Genomic DNA, 22686 nt, shown 5'->3' with positions numbered 1-22686 from the left:
TGGACTCGGACTCAGACTTGAACACTAGGGACTTGGTACTCGACTCGGACTCAGACTTGAACACTAGGGACTTGGTACTCGACTCGGACTCAGACTTGAACACTAGGGACTTGGTACTCGACTCGGACTCAGACTTGAACACTAGGGACTTGGTACTCGACTCGGACTCGAGATTTAGTGACTTGCCTACGTTACCGTTGTTTGCTAGATACCTCAGTAACCATGTCAGTGAATGTAACACGTCGTTAGCAACTACAGTACGTACCAGTGCTGACTCCGCCAGTGAGTATCCAGGCTCCGGTGGTGACCGCAGCCTGGATCAGACCCTTTCCAAACACCTGTTTTAGTTTGGGCTGCAGGTCGAAGTTCTGCAGTCCCCCGTGGACGGAGATGAGCAGGGTGGGGAGCTCCAGCTGCCAGTCTTTCACCATCAGGTGGAGCATGTTGTCTGGCTTGGAATCGTACGCCACACGGATGTACTGAGGGGGAGAGATGGATGGAGAGAGAGGAGGAGTAAATGAGAAAGATCTTCATCTCCTTTCTCATTTACTCCTCCTCTCTCTCCATCCATCTCTCCCCCTCAGTACATCCGTAATACAAACGCCACATGGATGTACTGTAGGGGAGAGATGGATGGAGAGAGTGAACAAGATGATGGTGGCATGGTTCATGTCTTCATGTCTTCTTGGTTCATGTCTTCATGTCTTCAAGGTTCATGGCTCATGTCTTCATGGTTCATGTCTTCATGTCTTCATGGTTCATGTCTTCATGTCTTCATGGTTCATGTCTTCATGTCTTCATGGTTCATGTCTTCATGGTTCATGTCTTCATGTCTTCATGGTTCATGTCTTCATGTCTTCATGGCTTCATGGCTCATGTCTTCATGGTTCATGTCTTCATGTCTTCATGGTTCATGTCTTCATGTCTTCATGGCTCATGTCTTCATGTCTTCATGTCTTCCTGTCTTCATGTCTTCATGGCTCATGTCTTCATGTCTTCATGTCTTCATGTCTTCATGGTTCATGTCTTCATGTCTTCATGGCTCATGTCTTCATGGCTCATGTCTTCATGTCTTCATGGCTCATGTCTTCATGGTTCATGTCTTCATGTCTTCATGGTTCATGTCTTCATGTCTTCATGGTTCATGTCTTCATGTCTTCATGGTTCATGTCTTCATGGTTCATGTCTTCATGTCTTCATGTCTTCATGTCTTCATGTCTTCATGTCTTCATGGTTCATGTCTTCATGGTTCATGTCTTCATGGTTCATGTCTTCATGGTTCATGTCTTCATGTCTTCATGCTTCATGTCTTCATGTCTTCATGGCTCATGTCTTCATGGTTCATGTCTTCATGTCTTCATGGTTCATGTCTTCATGTCTTCATGTCTTCATGGTTCATGTCTTCATGTCTTCATGTCTTCATGGCTCATGTCTTCATGGTTCATGTCTTCATGGTTCATGTCTTCATGGTTCATGTCTTCATGTCTTCATGTCTTCATGGCTCATGTCTTCATGGTTCATGTCTTCATGTCTTCATGTCTTCATGGTTCATGTCTTCATGGTTCATGTCTTCATGGTTCATGTCTTCATGGTTCGTGTCTTCATGTCTTCATGTCTTCATGTCTTCATGTCTTCTTGGTTCATGTCTTCATGGTTTATGAGGACATTCTATTTCAACTATTGTTTATGTTGAGGAGAGATGAGAGAGATGAGAGAATGAAGGATTGAGGAGGAGAGGAAAAAGGGTCAGGAGGTGAATTTATAAATGGAGGATGCTTCAAAGGAATGAAGGAAAGAAAATGGCATCTAACCATGGCCTTGTTGACATGTCCTCCTCCCTGGAACTCCATGATGCCGTATGTGTCTGTGGGCGTGGCCTGTGTGTGTTTAAGCACGGACCAGCGTTCCAAGGGCACCGCCCCCTGACCGATCTGACCTGCCTCTTCCGCCGCCCTAGTGGTCGCCCCCGGGATGATGGCCACATGCTGGTTCACTACCTGACCACAACTGCACCTGGAAGTAGAAAGGGAGGACATGGGGGGGGGTGGGGGGTTATAAATGCTTATCGCTGGTGTTATAATGCATTATAACCACTTCATAATGCTTTCTACATGTTGGTTTGTAAAGTGTTAACGGAAGCGTGATGGAATGTGGAACACGAACAGACGGACGGTGTAAACAGCTATGAAAGATGACTAGTAGTAGCTTCGTCAACGTAGCATAAAGCTACTTCACCATGTTACTGACAGCTGTTACGGTTCATGTTTGTGTGCTGACCAATTTCAGCTGCATCTCTGTTTGCTGTAGAGCTATCTGAGGGGGGGGGGGGGGGGGGTTGGTCACGGTAAATCCCCACAATCACCACCATGTGAAAGGATTTGAGCCTTAATAAGGGATTTGGGCCACGTAACGGCAGGTTGTTTATACCATTTTTTTTTTTTTTACTGAGAGCGTTTCGGTACGAGTGGAGATTTCATTAAGTCTACGTCCTAAATAGCATCATGTTCCCTTTGTAGTGCACTACGTTTGACCACTACGTTTGATCAGGACTGATAACAGTGCCCTATATAGGGCATAGGATACCACTTGGGATGTACACTAAATTCTACAGCACTCTAAAAACACAGAGGGTTTTTTATTTTATTAAAACTGGGTCAGTGAAAGCCCTCTCTCTCTCTCTCTCTCTCTCTGTCTCTCTCTCTCTCTCTCTCTCTCTCTGCCTCTCTCTCTCTCTCCCTCTCTCTCTCTCTCTCCCCCTCTCCCTCTCTCTCTCTCTCTCTCCCTCTCTCTCTCTCTCTCTCTCTCTCTCTCTCTCTGCCTCAACAAATGATCTGGTGCTCAACATGGAAGCATATGAGAGCAGTGAGGAACAAGGAAAATTGGATTGGTGGAAAGAGTGGCGTGAATGGTACCTGTTGGGTTCTGGGTAAAGAGGGGCGTGAATGGTACCTGTTGGGTTCTGGGTAAAGAGGGGCGTGAATGGTACCTGTTGGGTTCTGGGTAAAGAGTGGCGTGAATAGTACCTGTTGGGTTCTGGGTAAAGAGGGGCATGAATGGTACCTGTTTGGTTCTGGGAGAACAGGGGCATGAACGGTACCTGTTGGGTTCTGGGTAAAGAGGGGCATGAATGGTACCTGTTTGGTTCTTTGCTGGGAAATATTTGGATACACTCTCTTTTCTGAAACGTCTTCTCAATCCAAGCTTTGTGGGCCTGCAAGAGAGAGATTCGTGGTTTTAGACTTCAGAATCACTCGACTCTGGTAAACACTACATCGTAAAGAAAAGCGCCACTATTAAAACCATCCGCATAATTAAATACTTTATTAAATAGCTTGGATACATTAAAATAACAACAGGTTAGGTCTGAGATTTCATGTTCTGTTCATTTGCAGTTTATGGACCCAATCCGATGATAAGAGCATCGTGGCACGACAGCAGTCAGGGTGCTTTTTCTGTGTTGTCTAAATTCAATCGAAGCCTGTAAAAGGTCAAAACATTGAAAGTGGATGTTCCATATGATCACAACACACGTTCTGTTAGTGTGTTCTACTGATCCAACAATGGACCATACCCTGCACCATCTGGTCTCCCCCTGCCTTCACACTGCGGCTCTGTCACAGGTGGCTCCCTATTCCCGATATAGTGGTACTACTATAGACCAGAGCCCTATTCCCTATATAGTGGTACTACTATAGACCAGAGCCCTATTCCCTATATAGTGGTACTACTATAGACCAGAGCCCTATTCCCTATATAGTGGTACTACTATAGACCAGAGCCCTATTCCCTATATAGTGGTACTACTATAGACCTGAGCCCTATTCCCTATATAGTGGTACTACTATAGACCAGAGCCCTATTCCCTATATAGTGGTACTACTATAGACCAGAGCCCTATTCCCTATATAGTGGTACTACTATAGACCAGAGCCCTATTCCCTATATAGTGGTACTACTATAGACCTGAGCCCTATTCCCTATATAGTACACTACTATAGACCAGAGCCCTATTCCCTATACAGGAGCCCTATGGGTCTAGCTAATTACTGGTAGAATGCTGCTTTCTTTCGTAACGTTCAGGCACAAAAACTCTTATTTCTTGATGGAACAAATCCTCTTAACTACAACGCTGGTCACCTAATCCTGCCTAAACGCTCCAGCAAAGAACAGTGCAGTGTGTGTGTGTGTGTGTGTGTGTGTGTGTGTGTGTGTGTGTGTGTGTGTGTGAATTTGTGCTTGTATGCATTCATGCGTGTACATGTGACGCCAAATAAACCTAATGACTGTGTTGTGGTTTTTCCATAGTGATTAACAGGTCACTGTACTGCAGAAGCCAGGGGCAGGGGGTCCTGTCTGTCGCAGAGCACTCTGGGAAATACATTCACTCTGGATAATGGTGGATTAAACCCAAGTCCCAACAAATAGTGACCGGGCACATCTTGGATTATTGTCTATACTGCATATAACAAATAGTTAGTATTTATAGCTCCTGAAACGGTAACTAACCTCACACATAGTTTTACTCAAGCTTTAACAAAAAAAATATTATTTCAGAGATTTTGATGTAAAAGTTTGTTCATTGCAAATGGTTAGAATAGTAAAACAATTAGTAAACATGGGCCTCTTAGCCGCAGATAATATCAAACTCATCTAGTCAACGACTCAATGGAGTCGGACAGCGTTCCACAGCTCATTATTATCAACCTGGTAAACAGTCTAATTCATAAACAACATATTACAGCTCATTATTATCAACCTGGTAAACAGTCTAATTCATAAACAACATATTACAGCTCATTATTATCAACCTGGTAAACAGTCTAATTCATAAACAACATATTACAGCTCATTATTATCAACCTGGTAAACAGTCTAATTCATAAACAACATATTACAGCTCAGAGCGGAATCAATTTGAACTTGTTTAAAATCTAGTTTCAACCAGTTCCTGGGAAAGAAAGATGAAAAAGGACAAAGAAGACAGTAAATTCTCTAACTAACAAGATCAGTTCCTGGGAAAGAAAGGTGAAAAAGGGACAAAGAAGACAGTAAATTCTGTAACTAACAAGATCAGTTCCTGGGAAAGAAGGTGAAAAAGGGACAAAGAAGACAGTAAATTCTGTAACTAACAAGATCAGTTCCTGGGAAAGAAAGGTGAAAAGGGACAAAGAAGACAGTAAATTCTGTAACTAACAAGATCAGTTCCTGGGAAAGAAAGGTGAAAAGGGACAAAGAAGACAGTAAATTCTGTAACTAACAAGATCAGTTCCTGGGAAAGAAGGTGAAAAAAGGACAAAGAAGACAGTAAATTCTGTAACTAACAAGATCAGTTCCTGGGAAAGAAAGGTGAAAAGGGACAAAGAAGACAGTAAATTCTGTAACTAACAAGATCAGTTCCTGGGAAAGAAAGGTGAAAAGGGACAAAGAAGACAGTAAATTCTCTAACTAACAAGATCAGTTCCTGGGAAAGAAAGGTGAAAAGGGACAAAGAAGACAGTAAATTCTGGCAAGTCAGTTAAGAACAAATTCTTATTTATAATGACGGCCTACTCCGGCCAGTCCCGGACGACGCTGGGACTCCCAATCACGGCCGTTTGTGATACAGCCTGGATTTGAACCAGGGTGTCAGTAGTGACGCCTCTAACACTAGAGATGCAGTGCCTTTAGACTGTTGCGCCACTCGGGAGCCCAGAGAGGAAGTTGGCCAAAAACTCTCCTATTCTAACTCCTAACTCCTAACTCCTAACTCCTAACACCTAACACCTAACACCTAACTCCTAACTCCTAACTCCTAACTCCTAACACCTAACACCTAACTCCTAACACCTAACACCTAACTCCTAACTCCTAACTCCTAACACTTAACTCCTAAATAGTAACTCCTAACTCCTAACACCTAACACCTAACTCCTAACACCTAACACCTAACTCCTAACTCCTAACTCCTAACTCCTAACTCCTAATTCCTAACAGCTAACTCCTAATTCCTAACACCCTACACACTATAGAGTACAGATTACTTAGATTGACTAAAGTTTTAGATTGACCACAGATTGACTAAAGTTTTAGATTGACCACAGATTGACTAAAGTTTTAGATTGACCACAGATTGACTAAAGTTTTAGATTGACCACAGATTGACTAAAGTTTTAGATTGACCACAGATTGACTAAAGTTTTAGATTGACCACAGATTGACTAAAGTTTTAGATTGACCACAGATTGACTAAAGTTTTAGATTGACCACAGATTGACTAAAGTTTTAGATTGACCACAGATTGACTAAAGTTTTAGATTGACCACAGATTGACTAAAGTTTTAGATTGACCACAGATTGACTAAAGTTTTAGATTGACCACAGATTGACTAAAGTTTTAGATTGACCACAGATTGACTAAAGTTTTAGATTGACCAAAGTTTTGAAACTAATTTACTTTTATAACAATTCAATTATGAACTTTTAAAATCAGGGTGCTTCCGAAATAAGCATTTTGTTCAGAGATCTATTCCTCATGTGGAGTTGTTTTGGAGACTAAGTAACATAGAGTTTTTTTGGTATTTAACCTTTCTTTAACGAGGCAAGTCAGTTCGAAAGAAATTCTTATTTACAATGACAGCCTACAGGGGAACCTGTGGTTTTAGAGGTTAACATAGAGGTTATTTGTTCGTCGTTGGAACTTTCTCTAAATTGTTATTTTAAATGTTTCTTTAAATATAATTTCATCAGATTTCTATTCCATTTCCCTCTGTATGTTGTCTCCCAACCTAAGTTGGTGCAACATAACTCAACTCCTCTCTATTGCACCTCAAATTAATCCCCTGCCTATAAGACATGAACAAAGTAGACCATCACAAGTTTCTACACCAAAGAAGATACAGAGTTTCCTCGATACATCAGAAAAAATGAAGAACCACTTACCCTGGGTTGGAGAGCAACCAGTCGAAACTTCAAGAGGAGCACAAGAGTAACTCAACACCCAACTACTAGTAAAGAAGAACTCAAGAACTCAAGAACTCTTTAAGAACTCAATAACTCTCTTAGAACTCAAGAACTCAAGAACTCTTTAAGAACTCAATAACTCTCTTAGAACTCAAGAACTCAAGAACTCTTTAAGAACTCAATAACTCTCTTAGAACTCAAGAACTCTAAGAACTCTCAATAACTCTCTTAGAACTCAAGAACTCTAAGAACTCTCAATAACTCTCTTAGAACTCAATAACTCTAAGAACTCTCAATAACTCTAAGAACTCTCAATAACTCTAAGAACTCTCAATAACTCTAAGAACTCTCAATAACTCTAAGAACTCTCATGAAACTTCACACCAGCCCAGCCCTATCTCCAGCTCTCTGGCTGCTCTCACCCGGGTCCTCCTAACCCACTGAAGCCCAGCAGATATGAAACGACATGACTTTATGAAGCAGGGCTCATATGATGAGCATGTGAGCCGGCTCTTTGTTCAAGCCTTGGTCTCATGACTTCAGTTCAAGGTAATCCTTTTGAGAGTCTCATGACCCATATCAGTCCCTGCTCCCCTCCTTACACACAGGGCATTTTCATCCTGGGCTGGAACAAGAACCAACCCCCCACCCCACCCCTCTCTCCTCACTAATCTCTCTAACTCAAACTCTGCTAGAGAACGTTCTTCTCTCTAACTCTCTCTCCTCACTATTCTCTCTAACTCAAACTCTGCTAGAGAACGTTCTTCTCTCTAACTCTCTCTCCTCACTATTCTCTCTAACTCAAACTCTGCTAGAGAACGTTATTCTCTCGAACTCTCTCTCCTCACTATTCTCTCTAACTCAAACTCTGCTAGAGAACGTTCTTCTCTCTAACTCTCTCTCCTCACTATTCTCTCTAACTCAAACTCTGCTAGAGAACGTTATTCTCTCGAACTCTCTCTCCTCACTATTCTCTCTAACTCAAACTCTGCTAGAGAACGTTATTCTCTCGAACTCTCTCTCCTCACTATTCTCTCTAACTCAAACTCTGCTAGAGAACGTTCTTCTCTCTAACTCTCTCTCCTCACTATTCTCTCTAACTCAAACTCTGCTAGAGAACGTTATTCTCTCGAACTCTCTCTCTCCTGGTTGTTGAAGAAGAAAGAGAAATAAAGAAAGGGGAAGTTATAATAACCAGAAGAAGAAAAAAAACATATTTAAAAAAAAGTAGTGGAACAAAAGTAATGTTTTATCGTAGAATGTGTGTCAACCCCCTGCTGCTCTGATTGAACCCCATTAGCATAATTGAGAGAATTGGGCACAGGATGGATGTTGTTGAAAGGGGTTTTGTTGAAGAATGACAGAGCACTATTTGCCCATATTGATGATTGTAACATTGTAATGAAACGTATCTTTTCCTCTAAGCAGCTTCGTTACAGTTGAACTGTCGAAGGACCTTCTTTGATATGGACCAGAGGATGTCTGGCTGAGACTGTTGTCATGGTGAAACAGAGAGACAAAACCAATCAGAGAGGAAACCGCTTTCGTTCAGAGGACATTCATTTTTACCCTGGCTTGTCTTTCCCAGTTATAAAAAAAAATCAAAAAAGGACATGGACTTCAACTGAAGAGAAAATGTTGCTTCTAACTCACTTAAACTTTTGGTTACCAAACAACGAATTTAACCAGGAACAGTGTGCATGTTTTGAGTTTGTGACAGAAACTAGGTTGAAAATATCTTATTTAAAAAAAAGACTGATCAAACGTGGTGAATAAAACCAGTGTCTTTCATACCACCCGGTGCACCCAGGGTAAACTGGCGAGGGTTGTGCTTTGAAAACACGTGCAACTTGCCCTGCTGCACGGCCCCCTGGGTAAAATTATCCCACACTCTTAGAAAAAAAAAGTGCTATCTAGAACCTATAAGTTTCTTCGGCTGTCTCCATAGGAGAACCCTTTGAAGAACCCTTTTGGGTTCCAGGTAGAACCCCTTTTGGTTCCAGGTAGAACCCTTTGAAGAACCCTTTTGGGTTCCAGGTAGAACCCCTTTTGGTTCCAGGTAGAACCCTTTGAAGAACCCTTTTGGGTTCCAGGTAGAACCCTTTTTGGTTCCTCGTAGAACCCTTTTTGGTTCCAGGTAGAACCCTTTGTAGAACCCTTTTGGGATCCAGGTAGAACCCTTTTTGGTTCCAGGTAGAAACCCTTTCCACAGAGGGTTCTACCTGGAATCAAAAGGGGTTCTTAAAAGGGTTCTCCTACGTGGACAGCTGAAGAAACGCCTTACGCAACCCCCCCCCCCCCCCCCCCTAAGAGTTTAGGCTCACCTAAACCCTTCATCCACACCATTTAGTATGGAAATCCTGTGTGAACTGTGTAACTGTGTTGACTAGGAACCTCTGTGAGCACAGTGAACAACAAGCCCTTGGAAGAATAAGGCTGTAGGGCGCCACATGAGGAATAGGGGCTTATTTGGGCTGCGTCCCGGGATACTTTAGAATCAGATTAGGATAAGTATATGAACATGACTAGCATCTAGAGCCCCACAAAACAATAAACCCTATGTGTTTTGGTGAGACAAACAGATATTGTATTAGGTATTATAGCGGCATGACGATTTAAAAACAAAAAGACACTTGTTACAGTTTGTGTTTAGACGTATGCTTAGAGATCACATTATTAAGAGCTTTGGTTAATACTGCTCGTTTCCTCTTAATAATGAACAGTTTTATTCAATTTGTAAATCACATTACGTTCTCAAAGCATGGCATTGTGAAGTGATGATGACATGTGAGTGACCAGACACCAGGCGCACACACACACACACACACACACACACACATAGAGACGCACACACACACACACACACAGAGACACAAAGACACGCACACACACACACACACACACACACGGCAGTCTGAACGTCACGATACATTAGTGGTAATGAGGATCAGATCAAAGACCAGTTAAAGCAGACGCTGGTGATGAAAATAGCAAGCGGCATGCTGAGCCGAGGTATGTCAGAGTGGGCACCCGAAACCCTATTCCCTTTCCAGGGAACTGATTTGGACCAAGGCCCTTTGGGAATTCGGGGTTTACTTGTTTGGTTTAAGTGGAACGCACAACGTCAACCAATGACAGCCATCTATAGATCTGTAAATATCCCAACCAATGACAGCCATCTATAGATCCTTAAATATCCCAACGTTTATATTTTTTTGTCATTTAGCAGACGCTCTTATCCAGAACGACATACAGGAGAAATTAGGGTCAAGTGCCTTGCTCAAGGACACGTGGACCTAGTCAGCTCCGGGATTTAAACCAGCCGACCTTTCGGTTACTGGGCCCCAACGCTCTTAATCGCTAGGCAACCTGTTACCCCAACTGGATCATGTTGGAAATCATTCACTGTAGTGTAATATATCTGGAGCCTCAAACACATTTACCATGTAACTAGCTGATAGTATCTGCACACATTGTCCACAGTCAGTGGATGCTTCCCAATATAATTCATTTATATATCTATTATTATTATTATGGTCTATAGTAATGTACTATATAGGGAATAGGGCTCTGGTCTATAGTAGTGCACTATATAGGGAATAGGGCTCTGGTCTATAGTAGTGCACTATATAGGGAATAGGGCTCTGGTCTATAGTAGTACCACTATATAGGGCTCTGGTCTATAGTAGTACCACTATATAGGGCTCTGGTCTATAGTAGTACCACTATATAGGGAATAGGGCTCTGGTCTATAGTAGTACCACTATATAGGGAATAGGGATCTGGTCTATAGTAGTGGTACTATATAGGGAATAGGCCTCTGGTCTAAAGTAGTGCACTATATAGGGAATAGGGCTCTGGTCTATAGTAGTACCACTATATAGGGAATAGGACTCTGGTCTATAGTAGTACCACTATATAGGGAATAGGGCTCTGGTCTATAGTAGTACCACTATATAGGACTCTGGTCTATAGTAGTGTACTATATAGGGAATAGGGCTCTGGTCTATAGTAGTGCACTATATAGGGAATAGGGCTCTGGTGTATAGTAGTGCCACTATATATGGAATAGGGCTCTGGTCTATAGTATTACCACTATATAGGGAATAGGGCTCTGGTCTATAGTATTACCACTATATAGGGAATAGGGCTCTGGTCTATAGTAGTACCACTATATAGGGAATAGGGCTCTGGTCTATAGTAGTGTACTATATAGGGAATAGGGCTCTGGTCTATAGTAGTGTACAATATAGGGAATAGGGCTCTGGTCTATAGTAGTGTACTATATAGGGAATAGGGCTCTGGTCTATAGTAGTGTACTATATAGGGAATAGGGCTCTGGTCTATAGTAGTGTACTATATAGGGAATAGGGCACTGGTCTATAGTAGTGCACTATATAGGGAATAGGGCTCTGGTCTATAGTAGTGCCACTATATAGGGAATAGGGCTCTGGTCTTTAGTAGTACCACTATATAGGGAATAGGGCTCTGGTCTATAGTAGTGCCACTATATAGGGAATAGGGCTCTGGTCTATAGTAGTGCCACTATATAGGGAATAGGGCTCTGGTCTATAGTAGTACCACTATATAGGGAATAGGGCTCTGGTCTATAGTAGTACCACTATATAGGGAATAGGTCTCTGGTCTATAGTAGTACCACTATATAGGGAATAGGGCTCTGGCCTATAGTAGTACCACTATATATGGAATAGGGCTCTGGTCTATAGTAGTACCACTATACAGGGAATAGGGCTCTGGTCTATAGTAGTACCACTATATAGGGAATAGGGCTCTGGACTATAGTAGTGCTCTATATAGGGAATAGGGCTCTGGCCTATAGTAGTGCCACTATATAGGGAATAGGGCTCTGGTCTATAGTAGTACCACTATATAGGGAATAGGGCTCTGGTCTATAGTAGTACCTCTATATAGGGAATAGGACTCTGGCCTATAGTAGTGCCACTATATAGGGAATAGGGCTCTGGTCTATAGTAGTACCACTATATAGGGAATAGGGCTCTGGTCTATAGTAGTACCACTATATAGGGAATAGGGCTCTGGTCTATAGTAGTAAAACTATATAGGGAATAGGGCTCTGGTCTATAGTACTACCACTATATAGGGAATAGGGCTCTGGTCTATAGTAGTACCACTATACAGGGAATAGGACTCTGGTCTATAGTAGTGTACTATATAGGGAATAGGGCTCTGGTCTATAGTAGTGTACTATATAGGGAATAGGGCTCTGGTCTATAGTAGTGTACTATATAGGGAATAGGGCTCTGGTCTATAGTAGTACCACTATATAGGGAATAGGGCTCTGGTCTACAGTAGTGTACTATATAGGGAATAGGGCTCTGGTCTATAGTAGTAACACTATATAGGGAATAGGGCTCTGGTCTATAGTAGTGTACTATATAGGGAATAGGGCTCTGGTCTATAGTAGTACCACTATATAGGGAATGGGGCTCTGGTCTATAGTAGTACCACTATATAGGGAATAGGGCTCTGGTCTATAGTAGTACCACTATATAGGGAATAGTGCTCTGGTCTATAGTAGTACCACTATATACAGGGAATAGGGCTCTGGTCTATAGTAGTACCACTATATACAGGGAATAGGGCTCTGGTCTATAGTAGTGTACTATATAGGGAATAGGGCTCTGGTCTATAGTAGTACCACTATATAGGGAATAGGGATCTGGTCTATAGTAGTACACTATATAGGGAATAGGGCTCTGGTCTATAGTAGTACCACTATATAGGGAATATGGCTCTGGTCTATAGTAGTACCACTATATAGGGAATAGGGATCTGGTCTATAGTAGTACCACTATATAGGGAATAGGGCTCTGGTCTATAGTAGTACCAATTTATAGGGAATAGGGCCCTGGTCTATAGTAGTACCACTATATAGGGAATAGGGCTCTGGTCTATAGTAGTACCACTATATAGGGAATAGGGCTCTGGTCTATAGCAGTACCACTATATAGGGAATAGGGCTTTGGTCTATAGTAGTACCACTATATAGGGAATAGGGCTCTGGTCTATAGTAGTACCACTATATAGGGAATAGGGCTCTGGTCTATAGTAGTACCACTATATAGGGAATAGGACTCTGGTCTATAGTAGTACCACTATATAGGGATTAGGGCTCTGGTCTATAGTAGTACCACTATATAGGGAATAGGGCTCTGGTCTATAGTAGTACCACTATATAGGGAATTGTGTTCTGGTCTATATTAGTACCACTATATAGGGAATAGGGTTCTGGTCTATAGTAGTACCACTATACAGGGAATAGGGCTCTGGTCTATAGTAGTGTACTATATAGGGAATAGGGCTCTGGTCTATAGTAGTGTACTATATAGGGAATAGGGCTCTGGTCTATAGTAGTACCACTATGTAGGGAATAGGGCTCTGGTCTATAGTAGTACCACTATATAGGGAACAGGGCTCTGGTCTATAGTAGTACCACTATATAGGGAATAGGGCTCTGGTCTATAGTAGTGTACTATATAGGGAATAGGGCTCTGGTCTATAGTAGTACCACTATATAGGGAATAGGGCTCTGGTCTAAAGTAGTGCACTATATAGGGAATAGGGCTCTGGTCTATAGTAGTACCACTATATAGGGAATAGGGCTCTGGTCTATAGTAGTACCACTATATAGGGAACAGGGCTCTGGTCTATAGTAGTGCCACTATATAGGGAATAGGGCTCTGGTCTAAAGTAGTGTACTATATAGGGAATAGGGCTCTGGTCTATAGTAGTACCACTATATAGGAAATAGGGCTCTGGTCTATAGTAGTACCACTATATAAGGAATAGGGCTCTGGTCTATAGTAGTGCCACTATATAGGGAATAGGGCTCTGGTCTATAGTAGTACCACTATATAGGGAATAGGGCTCTGGTCTATAGTAGTACCACTATATAGGGAATAGGGCTCTGGTCTATAGTAGTGTACTATATAGGGAATAGGGCTCTGGTCTATAGTAGTACCACTATATTGGGAATAGGGCTCTGGTCTATAGTAGTACCACTATGTAGGGAATAGGGCTCTGGTCTATAGTAGTACCACTATATAGGGAACAGGGCTCTAGTCTATAGTAGTACCACTATATAGGGAATAGGGCTCTGGTCTAAAGTAGTGTACTATATAGGGAATAGGGCTCTGGTCTATAGTAGTACCACTATATAGGGAATAGGGCTCTGGTCTATAGTAGTACCACTATATAGGGAATAGGGCTCTGGTCTATAGTAGTGTACTATATAGGGAATAGGGCTCTGGTCTATAGTAGTACCACTATATAGGGAATAGGGCTCTGGTCTATAGTAGTACCACTATATAGGGAATAGGGATCTGGTCTATAGTAGTACCACTATATAGGGAATAGGGCTCTGGTCTATAGTAGTACCACTATATAGGGAATAGGGCTCTGGTCTATAGTAGTACCACTATATAGGGAATAGGGCTCTGGTCTATAGTAGTACCACTATATAGGGCTCTGGTCTATAGTAGTACCACTATATAGGGAATAGGGCTCTGGTCTATAGTAGTACCACTATATAGGAAATAGGGCTCTGGTCTATGGTAGTACCACTATATAGGGAATAGGGCCCTGGTCTATAGTAGTACCACTATATACAGGGAATAGGGCTCTGGTCTATAGTAGTACCACTATTTAGGGAATAGGGCCCTGGTCTATAGGAGTACCACTATATACAGGGAATAGGGCTCTGGTCTATAGTAGTACCACTATATAGGGAATAGGGCTCTGGTCTATAGTAGTGTACTATATAGGGAATAGGGCTCTGGTCTATAGTAGTACCACTATATACAGGGAATAGGGCTCTGGTCTATAGTAGTACCACTATATAGGGAATAGGGCTCTGGTCTATAGTAGTACCACTATATAGGGAATAGGGTTCTGGTCTATAGTAGTACCACTATATAGGGAATAGGGCTCTGGTCTATAGTAGTGTACTATATAGGGAATAGGGCTCTGGTCTATAGTAGTGTACTATATAGGGAATAGGGCTCTGGTCTATAGTATTACCACTATATACAGGGAATAGGGCTCTGGTCTATAGTAGTGCCACTATATAGGGAATAGGGCCCTGGTCTATAGTAGTGCCACTATATAGGGAATAGGGCTCTGGTCTATAGTAGTACACTATATAGGGAATAGGGCACTGGTCTATAGTAGTACCACTATATAGGGAATAGGGCTCTGGTCTATAGTAGTACCACTATATAGGAAATAGGGCTCTGGTCTATGGTAGTACCACTATATAGGGAATAGGGCCCTGGTCTATAGTAGTACCACTATATACAGGGAATAGGGCTCTGGTCTATAGTAGTACCACTATTTAGGGAATAGGGCCCTGGTCTATAGTAGTACCACTATATACAGGGAATAGGGCTCTGGTCTATAGTAGTACCACTATATAGGGAATAGGGCTCTGGTCTATAGTAGTGTACTATATAGGGAATAGGGCTCTGGTCTATAGTAGTACCACTATATACAGGGAATAGGGCTCTGGTCTATAGTAGTACCACTATATAGGGAATAGGGCTCTGGTCTATAGTAGTACCACTATATAGGGAATAGGGTTCTGGTCTATAGTAGTACCACTATATAGGGAATAGGGCTCTGGTCTATAGTAGTGTACTATATAGGGAATAGGGCTCTGGTCTATAGTAGTGTACTATATAGGGAATAGGGCTCTGGTCTATAGTATTACCACTATATACAGGGAATAGGGCTCTGGTCTATAGTAGTGCCACTATATAGGGAATAGGGCCCTGGTCTATAGTAGTGCCACTATATAGGGAATAGGGCTCTGGTCTATAGTAGTACACTATATAGGGAATAGGGCACTGGTCTATAGTAGTACCACTATATAGGAAATAGGGCTCTGGTCTATAGTAGTACACTATATAGGGAATAGGGCACTGGTCTATAGCAGTGCCACTATATAGGGAATAGGGCTCTGGTCTATAGTAGTGCCACTATATAGGGAATAGGACTCTGGTCTATAGTAGTACCACTATATAGGGAATAGGGCCCTGGTCTATAGTAGTACCACTATATAGGGAATAGGGCTCTGGCCTATAGTAGTACCACTATATAGGGAATAGGGCTCTGGTCTATAGTAGTACCACTATATAGGGAATAGGGCCCTGGTCTATAGTAGTGTACTATATAGGGAATAGGGCTCTGGTCTATAGTAGTGTACTATATAGGGAATAGGGCTCTGGTCTATAGTAGTACCACTATATAGGGAATAGGGCTCTGGTCTACAGTAGTGTACTATATAGGGAATAGGGCTCTGGTCTATAGTAGTAACACTATATAGGGAATAGGGCTCTGGTCTATAGTAGTGTACTATATAGGGAATAGGGCTCTGGTCTATAGTAGTACCACTATATAGGGAATAGGGTTCTGGTCTATAGTAGTGTACTATATATGGAATAGGACTCTGGTCTATAGTAGTGTACTATATAGGGAATAGGGCTCTGGTCTATAGTAGTACCACTATATAGGGAATAGGGCTCTGGTCTATAGTAGTGTACTATATAGGGAATAGGGCTCTGGTCTATAGTAGTACCACTATATAGGGAATAGGGCTCTGGTCTATAGTAGTGTACTATATAGGGAATAGGACTCTGGTCTATAGTAGTGTACTATATAGGGAATAGGACTCTGGTCTATAGTAGTGTACTATATAGGGAATAGGACTCTGGTCTATAGTAGTGTACTATATAGGGAATAGGGCTCTGGTCTATAGTAGTACCACTATATAGGGAATAGGACTCTGGTCTATAGTAGTGTAGTATATAGGGAATAGGACTCTGGTCTATAGTAGTGTACTATATAGGGAATAGGACTCTGGTCTATAGTAGTGTACTGTATAGGGAATAGGACTCTGGTCTATAGTAGTGTACTATATAGGGAATAGGGCTCTGGTCTATAGTAGTACCACTATATAGGGAAAAGGGCTCTGGTCTATTGTAATGTACTATATAGGGAACATGGCTCTGGTCTATTGTAGTACCACTATATAGGGAATAGGGCTCTAGTCTATAGTAGTACCACTATATAGGGAATAGGGCTCTGGTCTATAGTAGTACCACTATATAGGGAATAGGGCTCTGGTCTATAGTAGTACCACTATATAGGGAATAGGGCTCTGGTCTATAGTAGTACCACTATATAGGGAATAGGGCTCTGGCCTATAGTAGTACCACTATATAGGGAATAGGGCTCTGGTCTATAGTAGTACCACTATACAGGGAATAGGGCTCTGGTCTATAGTAGTACCACTATATAGGGAATAGGGCTCTGGACTATAGTAGTACCACTATATAGGGAATAGGGCTCTGGTCTATAGTAGTACCACTATATAGGGAATAGGGCTCTGGTCTATAGTAGTACCACTATATAGGGAATAGGGCTCTGGTCTATAGTAGTACCACGATATAGGGAATAGGACTCTGGTCTATAGTAGTACCACTATATAGGGAATAGGGCTCTGGTCTATAGTAGTACCACTATATAGGGAATAGGGCTCTGGTCTATAGTAGTGTACTATATAGTGAATAGGACTCTGGTCTATAGTAGTGTACTATATAGGGAATGGGGCTCTGGTCTATAGTAGTACCACTATATAGGGAATGGGGCTCTGGTCTATAGTAGTACCACTATATAGGGAATAGGGCTCTGGTCTATAGTAGTACCACTATATAGGGAATAGTGCTCTGGTCTATAGTAGTACCACTATATAGGGAATTGGGCTCTGGTCTATAGTAGTACCACTATACAGGGAATAGGACTCTGGTCTATAGTAGTGTACTATATAGGGAATAGGGCTCTGGTCTATAGTAGTGTACTATATAGGGAATAGGGCTCTGGTCTATAGTAGTGTACTATATAGGGAATAGGGCTCTGGTCTATAGTAGTGTACTATATAGGGAATAGGGCTCTGGTCTATAGTAGTACCACTATATAGGGAATAGGGCTCTGGTCTATAGTAGTGTACTATATAGGGAATAGGGCTCTGGTCTATAGTAGTACCACTATATAGGGAATAGGACTCTGGTCTATAGTAGTGTACTATATAGGGAATAGGACTCTGGTCTATAGTAGTGTACTATATAGGGAATAGGGCTCTGGTCTATAGTAGTACCACTATATAGGGAATAGGGCTCTGGTCTATAGTAGTGTACTATATAGGGAATAGGGCTCTGGTCTATAGTAGTACCACTATATAGGGAATAGGGCTCTGGTCTATAGTAGTGTACTATATAGGGAATAGGACTCTGGTCTATAGTAGTGTACTATATAGGGAATAGGACTCTGGTCTATAGTAGTGTACTATATAGGGAATAGGGCTCTGGTCTATAGTAGTGTACTATATAGGGAATAGGGCACTGGTCTATAGTAGTACCACTATATAGGGAATAGGGCTCTGGTCTATAGTAGTGTACTATATATGGAATAGGACTCTGGTATATAGTAGTGTACTATATAGGGAATAGGACTCTGGTCTATAGTAGTGTACTATATAGGGAATAGGACTCTGGTCTATAGTAGTGTACTATATAGGGAATAGGGCTCTGGTCTATACTAGTACCACTATATAGGGAATAGGGCTCTGGTCTATAGTAGTGTACTATATAGGGAATAGGGCTCTGGTCTATAGTAGTGTACTATATAGGGAATAGGGCTCTGGTCTATAGTAGTACCACTATATAGGGAATAGGGCTCTGGTCTATAGTAGTGTACTATATAGGGAATAGGGCTCTGGTCTATAGTAGTGTACTATATAGGGAATAGGGCTCTGGTCTATAGTAGTGTACTATATAGGGAATAGGGCTCTGGTCTATAGTAGTACCACTATATAGGGAATAGGGCTCTGGTCTATAGTAGTGTACTATATAGGGAATAGGGCTCTGGTCTATAGTAGTACCACTATATAGGGAATAGGGCTCTGGTCTATAGTGGTGCTCTATATACAGGGAATAGGGCTCTGGTCTATAGTAGTGTACTATATAGGGAATAGGGCTCTGGTCTATAGTAGTGTACTATATAGGGAATAGGGCTCTGGTCTATAGTAGTACCACTATATAGGGAATGGGGCTCTGGTCTATAGTAGTACCACTATATAGGGAATGGGGCTCTGGTCTATAGTAGTACCACTATATAGGGAATAGGGCTCTGGTCTATAGTAGTACCACTATATAGGGAATAGTGCTCTGGTCTATAGTAGTACCACTATATACAGGGAATAGGGCTCTGGTCTATAGTAGTACCACTATATACAGGGAATAGGGCTCTGGTCTATAGTAGTGTACTATATAGGGAATAGGGCTCTGGTCTATAGTAGTACCACTATATAGGGAATAGGGATCTGGTCTATAGTAGTACACTATATAGGGAATAGGGCTCTGGTCTATAGTAGTACCACTATATAGGGAATATGGCTCTGGTCTATAGTAGTACCACTATATAGGGAATAGGGATCTGGTCTATAGTAGTACCACTATATAGGGAATAGGGCTCTGGTCTATAGTAGTACCAAATTATAGGGAATAGGGCCCTGGTCTATAGTAGTACCACTATATAGGGAATAGGGCTCTGGTCTATAGTAGTACCACTATATAGGGAATAGGGCTCTGGTCTATAGCAGTACCACTATATAGGGAATAGGGCTTTGGTCTATAGTAGTACCACTATATAGGGAATAGGGCTCTGGTCTATAGTAGTACCACTATATAGGGAATAGGGCTCTGGTCTATAGTAGTACCACTATATAGGGAATAGGACTCTGGTCTATAGTAGTACCACTATATAGGGATTAGGGCTCTGGTCTATAGTAGTACCACTATATAGGGAATAGGGCTCTGGTCTATAGTAGTACCACTATATAGGGAATTGTGTTCTGGTCTATATTAGTACCACTATATAGGGAATAGGGTTCTGGTCTATAGTAGTACCACTATACAGGGAATAGGGCTCTGGTCTATAGTAGTGTACTATATAGGGAATAGGGCTCTGGTCTATAGTAGTGTACTATATAGGGAATAGGGCTCTGGTCTATAGTAGTACCACTATGTAGGGAATAGGGCTCTGGTCTATAGTAGTACCACTATATAGGGAACAGGGCTCTGGTCTATAGTAGTACCACTATATAGGGAATAGGGCTCTGGTCTATAGTAGTGTACTATATAGGGAATAGGGCTCTGGTCTATAGTAGTACCACTATATAGGGAATAGGGCTCTGGTCTAAAGTAGTGCACTATATAGGGAATAGGGCTCTGGTCTATAGTAGTACCACTATATAGGGAATAGGGCTCTGGTCTATAGTAGTACCACTATATAGGGAACAGGGCTCTGGTCTATAGTAGTGCCACTATATAGGGAATAGGGCTCTGGTCTAAAGTAGTGTACTATATAGGGAATAGGGCTCTGGTCTATAGTAGTACCACTATATAGGAAATAGGGCTCTGGTCTATAGTAGTACCACTATATAAGGAATAGGGCTCTGGTCTATAGTAGTGCCACTATATAGGGAATAGGGCTCTGGTCTATAGTAGTACCACTATATAGGGAATAGGGCTCTGGTCTATAGTAGTACCACTATATAGGGAATAGGGCTCTGGTCTATAGTAGTGTACTATATAGGGAATAGGGCTCTGGTCTATAGTAGTACCACTATATTGGGAATAGGGCTCTGGTCTATAGTAGTACCACTATGTAGGGAATAGGGCTCTGGTCTATAGTAGTACCACTATATAGGGAACAGGGCTCTAGTCTATAGTAGTACCACTATATAGGGAATAGGGCTCTGGTCTAAAGTAGTGTACTATATAGGGAATAGGGCTCTGGTCTATAGTAGTACCACTATATAGGGAATAGGGCTCTGGTCTATAGTAGTACCACTATATAGGGAATAGGGCTCTGGTCTATAGTAGTGTACTATATAGGGAATAGGGCTCTGGTCTATAGTAGTACCACTATATAGGGAATAGGGCTCTGGTCTATAGTAGTACCACTATATAGGGAATAGGGATCTGGTCTATAGTAGTACCACTATATAGGGAATAGGGCTCTGGTCTATAGTAGTACCACTATATAGGGAATAGGGCTCTGGTCTATAGTAGTACCACTATATAGGGAATAGGGCTCTGGTCTATAGTAGTACCACTATATAGGGCTCTGGTCTATAGTAGTACCACTATATAGGGAATAGGGCTCTGGTCTATAGTAGTACCACTATATAGGAAATAGGGCTCTGGTCTATGGTAGTACCACTATATAGGGAATAGGGCCCTGGTCTATAGTAGTACCACTATATACAGGGAATAGGGCTCTGGTCTATAGTAGTACCACTATTTAGGGAATAGGGCCCTGGTCTATAGTAGTACCACTATATACAGGGAATAGGGCTCTGGTCTATAGTAGTACCACTATATAGGGAATAGGGCTCTGGTCTATAGTAGTGTACTATATAGGGAATAGGGCTCTGGTCTATAGTAGTACCACTATATACAGGGAATAGGGCTCTGGTCTATAGTAGTACCACTATATAGGGAATAGGGCTCTGGTCTATAGTAGTACCACTATATAGGGAATAGGGTTCTGGTCTATAGTAGTACCACTATATAGGGAATAGGGCTCTGGTCTATAGTAGTGTACTATATAGGGAATAGGGCTCTGGTCTATAGTAGTGTACTATATAGGGAATAGGGCTCTGGTCTATAGTATTACCACTATATACAGGGAATAGGGCTCTGGTCTATAGTAGTGCCACTATATAGGGAATAGGGCCCTGGTCTATAGTAGTGCCACTATATAGGGAATAGGGCTCTGGTCTATAGTAGTACACTATATAGGGAATAGGGCACTGGTCTATAGTAGTACCACTATATAGGGAATAGGGCTCTGGTCTATAGTAGTACCACTATATAGGAAATAGGGCTCTGGTCTATGGTAGTACCACTATATAGGGAATAGGGCCCTGGTCTATAGTAGTACCACTATATACAGGGAATAGGGCTCTGGTCTATAGTAGTACCACTATTTAGGGAATAGGGCCCTGGTCTATAGTAGTACCACTATATACAGGGAATAGGGCTCTGGTCTATAGTAGTACCACTATATAGGGAATAGGGCTCTGGTCTATAGTAGTGTACTATATAGGGAATAGGGCTCTGGTCTATAGTAGTACCACTATATACAGGGAATAGGGCTCTGGTCTATAGTAGTACCACTATATAGGGAATAGGGCTCTGGTCTATAGTAGTACCACTATATAGGGAATAGGGTTCTGGTCTATAGTAGTACCACTATATAGGGAATAGGGCTCTGGTCTATAGTAGTGTACTATATAGGGAATAGGGCTCTGGTCTATAGTAGTGTACTATATAGGGAATAGGGCTCTGGTCTATAGTATTACCACTATATACAGGGAATAGGGCTCTGGTCTATAGTAGTGCCACTATATAGGGAATAGGGCCCTGGTCTATAGTAGTGCCACTATATAGGGAATAGGGCTCTGGTCTATAGTAGTACACTATATAGGGAATAGGGCACTGGTCTATAGTAGTACCACTATATAGGAAATAGGGCTCTGGTCTATAGTAGTACACATATAGGGAATAGGGCACTGGTCTATAGCAGTGCCACTATATAGGGAATAGGGCTCTGGTCTATAGTAGTGCCACTATATAGGGAATA

At 41.9% G+C, this 22686-nt stretch overlaps 1 protein-coding gene across 1 annotated transcript in view; it reads right to left on the bottom strand.

The window, feature by feature from the left end:
* The window catches only part of LOC139411794 (transient receptor potential cation channel subfamily M member 1-like), a 103422-nt gene that overhangs the window by 66959 nt on the left and 13777 nt on the right, over nucleotides 1-22686 (bottom strand). Inside the window, exons 2-4 of the mRNA XM_071158540.1 lie at nucleotides 3135-3211; nucleotides 1812-2013; nucleotides 266-479 (exon numbers count right to left, since the gene is read on the bottom strand). Coding sequence (XP_071014641.1) covers nucleotides 266-479; nucleotides 1812-2013; nucleotides 3135-3211 — 493 coding nt within the window. The remainder of the gene's footprint in view (nucleotides 1-265; nucleotides 480-1811; nucleotides 2014-3134; nucleotides 3212-22686) is intronic.

This window comes from Oncorhynchus clarkii, chromosome 6 (genome assembly GCF_045791955.1).
Source record: "Oncorhynchus clarkii lewisi isolate Uvic-CL-2024 chromosome 6, UVic_Ocla_1.0, whole genome shotgun sequence".
NCBI classification, from domain to species: domain Eukaryota; kingdom Metazoa; phylum Chordata; class Actinopteri; order Salmoniformes; family Salmonidae; genus Oncorhynchus; species Oncorhynchus clarkii.
Note: the sequence above shows the minus strand (reverse complement) of the source record. Positions and strands in the feature narration are given on the sequence as shown.